Here is a 6511-nt window from a genome sequence, read left to right as displayed (position 1 = left end):
TGAAGAATTACTGATATATGAATTTTGTTTTTGTAAATATTGACTTGATATTCTTTGTTTAATCATCGTTAACTTTATTTTAGTGCACTTGGGTTATTCATTAAATAGCCAAAGCCCAAGGTATCTAGTAACCTTTTGGTATTAGTTGTCCAAGTGTTTGAATCCTTTGTAATATAAAAAAAATTGTATAAAAGGGTAGTATAATTGGAATAAATATGATTTACAAATCCAATGATTGAAAAATTAATATACATGTATTGCAGGGGCAATCTACAGAGCTCTGCACGACAAGCATAATTTCAAGATTTACAGTTGGCTCCAAGTAGTTCTTTAATAAATTTAGTATGGAATTTTTCAAGGTGATTTGATGTGTTCTTTAGAAATAATTTATTTCCCCAAATTTCACTGCAGTAAAACATAATTTGAGAAACCAAAGAGTCAAAAAGTTCTCTCAAAATATCTATTGCTAAATTGAAATTTCCAATTGAAAACTGGAAAATTTTAAATTGAAAATAATAGCAGTGATAAGACCTATACTGCTACCACACTCTCCAAAGAAGAGATTGTGGATAACCATAAATCTGTGCTATCCTCTTTTAGTCTCTCTCTACCAAGGACGATGATTGTGATTTACCGTCTATGTACTGGATTCCTAAACTCCACAAGAATCCATACAAACGACGTTTCATAGCTGGATCTGCAAAATGTACCACCAAACCTCTTTCAAAACTTAACTTCTATACTCACAACTGTCAAAGAGGGTCTACAGTCCTACTACAATACCTGTTACTCCCGTAGTGGTATTAATTCAATGTGGATCCTGAAAAATTCGAAAGATCTTTGGAGACAATCAGTTCAAGACTATTATCTGAATATAATAGCATTAAAACCTATGATTTTTCAACACTGTATACTACTATTCCCCATACTCAGTTAAAATCCCGACTTAAAAACATTATACATCGTTGTTTTTCCAAAAACGATGGTACACCAAGATACAAATATATAGTTCTTGGTAGAGATTCCTCATACTTTGTAAGAAATCATTTCAAATCATCTTCCAAATATAAAGAGGAAGATGTTTACAAAATGCTGGAAGTTTTAATCGACAACATATTTGTCCGTGTGGTGGACGTGATTTCAACAAACGGTCGGCATTCCAATGGGGACAAATTGTGCTCCTTTACTTGCTGACCTATTTCTTCACTCTTATGAGGCTGACTTTATAGCTGATCTGATCCGAAATAAAGAATATCGTTTAGCTAGATTCTTTAATCTCAGTTTCCGCTATATAGATGACGTATTATCTTTAAACAATCCTAATTTCGGGGATTTGATACATCGCATCTACCCCAAAGAACTTGAGGTAAAGGATACTACAGACACTGTGAAGTCAGCCTCATATCTTGACCTACACGTAGAAATCGATGGTAAAGGAAAACTAGTGACCAAACTTTACGACAAACGTGATCAGTTTTCATTCAGAATTGTCAACTTTCCTTTTATCTGTGGCAACATCCTTATGTGGGGTATGGCGTATGGAGTGTTTATATCACAACTCATACGTTATGCCAGAACTTGCCGAAACTACGCAGACTTTTTGTATCGCGCTAGAACTCTAACAAATAGGCTTCTGGAACAGGGTTATGTTGCAACAAGATTGAAGTCATCACTACAGAAGTTTTATGGTCGTCATCATGAATTCTTGGATCGTTATGGTGTATCCATCTGCACCATGAAAACTGATTTATTCAACGCGTCGTGGTTTTCCTTTTCTCGTTTGTCTACCCCGGACTTGACTTTTATGAGCATCTTGGCGGGTGTTTCTAGAAAAACAGAGGACGCTTACCCTACCGGTGCACCTGGTCCATGCTCCCAGTTTTAAGTGGAGTCCGAGTTGCTCATTTACTTTTGTTACTTTGTATGTATGATTTTAGTTACTTTATGTTCTTTGTTGTGCGTGTCTGTTTTCCGTGTCTTGTCTTTGTCCCTGGATTACATTCTTTTGATTACCGCTATAACATTGGTTCCGTTGATTACTCTTTCCATTATATTTAATGGTTAAACCCAAATATGTGTAATGTGTTACAGTTTCAAGAGGTAAATTGTTATAAATAAATGAATTTCCACGTGTCTTACCATTAGAACTGAAAACAATAACTTTAGATTTGTCTGCATTGACCTCAAGTCTCCATGATTTACAATAAGAGTACAATTTATCTGAACAATATTGTAAACCAAACTGACTTTCTGACAATAAAACAATGTCATCAGCATTGAAGAGAATGTTGAATGAGGATTCTTCTATGACCACTGGATCCGTCTCTGGATGGTCGAGATATGTTATTAAATCATTAATAAAAAAATTAAATAAAATGGGTCATAAAACATCTCCTTGTTTCACTCCACGTTCGGAGGGAAAGATTGGACTTAGACCATTATCAAGTTTAATTCTGAATGATGTATTTGTATACATTGATATGAGAATATTCGATATTAACGGCGGGAATTTATTTTTTAGAATTTTATAGAAAAGCCCCTTTCTCCACACGGTATCAAAAGCCTTTCTAAGATATATAAAAGCTGCAAAAACGTTTTTGTGTTTTTATTTTTTTTCATTGACAATTGACTTTAATGTAAATAAGTGGTCAGAAGTGCGACTTTTTTCTTTAAATCCAATTTGGTTTTTACTTGTAAGGTTACTTTTTTTTTAAATAAAATTTAAGGTTCTGTTCAACTTTGTTGAAAAGTTTTCTAAGGTTAGATGTGATGGATAGTCCCCTGTAATTATCTGGGTCAAATTTGTCACCTTTTTATGTATTAGCACTAAGTAGCTTTCGTTCCATATTTTTGGAAACGAGCCACTTTTAAATACTATATTAAATAGTTTATGAAGTGGTTTTATTAGAAAGTCTATAGCACTCTTAATTATCTCGTTTGATATCATATCAGATGACGTTGATTTCCCATTTTTGAGTGAACTAATAGCTTTTTTAATTTATAATTCATTAAGGAAAGTTCTGAGCAAAGTTTTTCTCTGTGAATCTTTTCCGTATATTTACACAATCTTCTGGAAGCATTTTCTGGAAATTTGTTGACAAGTTACAACTCTCAGACGTCCATGGTTTCTTTCCACTCTATTTACGTTGAGGGTTAATATTTTTTATCATAAATTTTGCTGATTTTTGCATTATCAACCAAAACAGTATTAAACATGCTGACTGCTGTATTGGGTTCATCTAAAGATGTATTCAGAAATGTTTTAACTTATTAGAACTGTCTTCACAGTTCATTAGAATTCTATATTTTTCTACTGCATCAGGCAACCATAAGAATTTTCCTGGGAAGGGATCCAGTGGACATAGGTCATTATTTCTATAAGTAAAAGAGGAGAATAAAGTGCAACATATTGAACAGTGATTTGACAATGAAGTAAAATTCTTAACTTCAAAATATCCAATACTATTAAATGAATCTTGCGATACAATAATATAATGAACTACACTATATCCATTGTATGTTATGCATGTGCAGTTTCCTAGTGGGTCCCCTACTTTCCTTCCATTCAGAATTCTAAGGCCAGATTCTTTGCATAGATTTAGCAAAAATTTTCCACTATTGTTTAGATATTTAGAGTCATTATTATTTCTATGCATAAATTGGTCTTCAATATACCGATCATCTTCATTGGGAATATTGTTGGAATTATCATTAATAATAATGTTTGGCTTAGTACCAGTATATGCATTAAAGTCTCTCTGTATCCAAATACGTCCGAATGAACAATATTTTGAAATCTCAGTTCGAAGATGATCATACACCGATTCTATACCATTTTCGTAAAATTTCGAATTTTCCGGTGAAATATATACAGTGGCAAGATAAATATCTTCACCTAAATTGAAAAGGGTTTTATTAAATTTTATTCGAAGTATATCAGGAAGGGTTTTGGGTAAAATAGTGATACCCTTAATGATTTGGGCAAAAATGCTTATGCCACCGGAATTTCTTCTAGCCTTTTTGTGCTTTTTTCTACAACTATTGGCTATTTTTTTAATTTGGAATATTAATATCACAATCCTGTTCCTTTGACCATGTCTCAACGAAACTAACAATATGAAATTTTGAAACGATTTGTACAAAGTTTGGATCTGAAATTTTGTTGACGTTTAGACCTTCAATGTTCCATACACCTGATTTTTAGGATTTTATCAATCATGTTTGTTCAATAAGAAAGTCCAAGTATTACGTTTAAATACGTTAAACAATATGTTAACTATGTATTATTTGTACTTAAATTTAAGTAAATTAAATTACTTGTGTTCTAGTTGGGATAATAGATGTAGTAATAACAAACAGATAAAAAATACAGCAACAGCACAGAATCCCTCATACTAGAATGATTAGTCTTACATCTTAGTTCATATATATCTAAAATCAAGATGTAAAAATTTATTTATACAACAATATTGTGGGTTATATATGGCATATATATTGAAAGGTTCCTACCTTAAACAACTCAAATATATTTATAATTGCAATGTATGTGAGTGTTGGAACTTCTGCATATACATGAGTTAATCATCAGTAATACTAGTTTCACCATGTACATGTATGATAAAGGTTAGTTTGACATCATAGATCTTAGCGGCGGTGGCGGTTGCTGCCATTGGACCATAAGTGGATGAAAGGCAGTGTTAAACGGTGGTCTCATAGTGTTCATCATCTGCGGATGCTGGAATAGAGACGAGTGCAAAAGTTCAGCATGTTTGGATTTCGGGTAAAAGAAGGCTGATAATGCCAAGGAGTGTGCATCCGATTATGATACGTTGATGGTTTGAGTTTGATGGGAAAGGTTTCTGTTGGTTGTTTTGGTTACTACGGTCAACACGGGTATAAAGATTCAGTTCGGCTTTTAAGTGTTTAACCAAAGCGGGTAAGCCTGTATGGTTATTTAAGTGCACTTTGTCATGGAACATTCCGTCGGTTGGTTCAAATTTGCGTAAAAGTTAAAAATTCGTAAAGTTATCATTCTTTGCCAATCAGAAGGTTTGCTTCGTCGACTACATTTTGCTGAAAGAGTAATCAAGAGAACTAAGGTTATAGCGGTAATCAAAAGAATGTAATCCAGGGACAAAGACCAGACATGGAAAACAGACATACACAACAAAGAACATAAAGTAACTAAAATCATACATAGAAAGTAACAAAGCAAATGAGCAACTCGGACTCCACTAAAAACTGGGAGCATGGACCAGGTGCACCGGTAGGGTAAGCGTCCTCTGCTTTTCTAGAAACACCCGCCGAGTTGCTCATCAGAAGTCAAGTCCGGGGTCGACAAACGAGGTGCAGATGGATACACCATAACGATCCACGAGTTCATGACGACGACCATACAACTTCTGTAGTGATGGCTTCAATCTTGTAGCAACATAACCCTGTTCCAGAAGCCTATTTGTTAGAGTTCTAGCGCGATACAAAAAGTCTGCGTAGTTTCGGCAAGCTCTGGCATAACGTATGAGTTGTGATATGAACACTCCATACACAGGTGCCGAAGGGATGTTGCCACAGATGAAAGGAACGATGACAATTCTGAATGAAAAGTCATTACGTTTGTCGTAAAGTTTGGTCAATAGTTTTCCTTTACCATCGATTTCTAAGTGTAGGTCAAGATTTGAGGCTGACTTCACAGTGTCTGTAGTATCCTTTATCTCAAGTTCTTTTGGGTAGATGCGATGTATCAAATCCCCGAAATTAGGATTGTTTAAAGATAATACGTCATCTATATAACGGAAACTGAGATTGAAGGATCTAGCCAAACGATATTCTTTCTCTCTGATCAGATCAGCTATAGAATGTCTTTTCTACTTACAATCGGTAGAATGTTGATCTTGGTATTCAGTCAGGCTTCTACCGTATTATGGTAAAGAAACTGTATAAAACGGTTTAAATGATAAATAGTTTACTTCAATTCTGCCGATTTCAAAGAACGGCGGAACGAGCGTTATGCAATATGGCGTTCGGAAGTAAGCGGATGGGGTATGGAGGAACGAAATAGACCCTTTTGTGCTAACGTTTGGGTAGTAGATGATGTACTTCCGCGATGAAAATTCGTTTGTTCTACCCAGGCCCTACCTCGCGGCAGTGTCTATTGAGCATGCTCAACAACTTACCACAAAAGAGTCTATTCCAACCTCTTAGGTTGTAGGAGTAATGGACGTTTGGCATCGCGTGAGGTAGTCATGTCTGTTTATTTGTAAGTTCGGGGTCACACTGCATAAAATATTTTTATACAGTTAGACTGTCACACAAGAGTTCATTATGTCTTGTTTTTATACATCTATGTCTCTACTAACACTGGGTTTTTCTGTCTTTTTCAATGTTGACAAATTTTCATGGCCGACGCCATGTTTACTATATGATTATTACTTTCGTATTCAGTGTAAACAAAATGTTTTCCTAAATGTTTCAACTAAAAGGCATTATATCAAATTCTATGTTTTTTTTGTCT

The 6511-nt window shown here is 34.6% G+C and overlaps 1 protein-coding gene across 1 annotated transcript in view; it reads right to left on the bottom strand.

Annotated features, from left to right (window-relative positions):
• Positions 1-3203: 3203 nt before the first annotated feature.
• The window catches only part of LOC148630149 (pikachurin-like), a 37901-nt gene continuing 34593 nt past the window's right edge, over positions 3204-6511 (bottom strand). The window contains exon 13 of the mRNA XM_088561792.1: positions 3204-3375. Within this exon, the coding sequence (XP_088417918.1) occupies positions 3252-3375 (124 nt within the window). The 3' untranslated portion in view covers positions 3204-3251. The remainder of the gene's footprint in view (positions 3376-6511) is intronic.

Source organism: Perna viridis, chromosome 1, assembly GCF_037379345.1.
Source record: "Perna viridis isolate PV_CMFRI_1.1 ecotype Kerala chromosome 1, ASM3737934v1, whole genome shotgun sequence".
Lineage (NCBI taxonomy): Eukaryota > Metazoa > Mollusca > Bivalvia > Mytilida > Mytilidae > Perna > Perna viridis.
The sequence above is the reverse complement of the archived record's forward strand: the minus strand, read 5'-3'. Positions and strand labels throughout refer to the sequence as shown.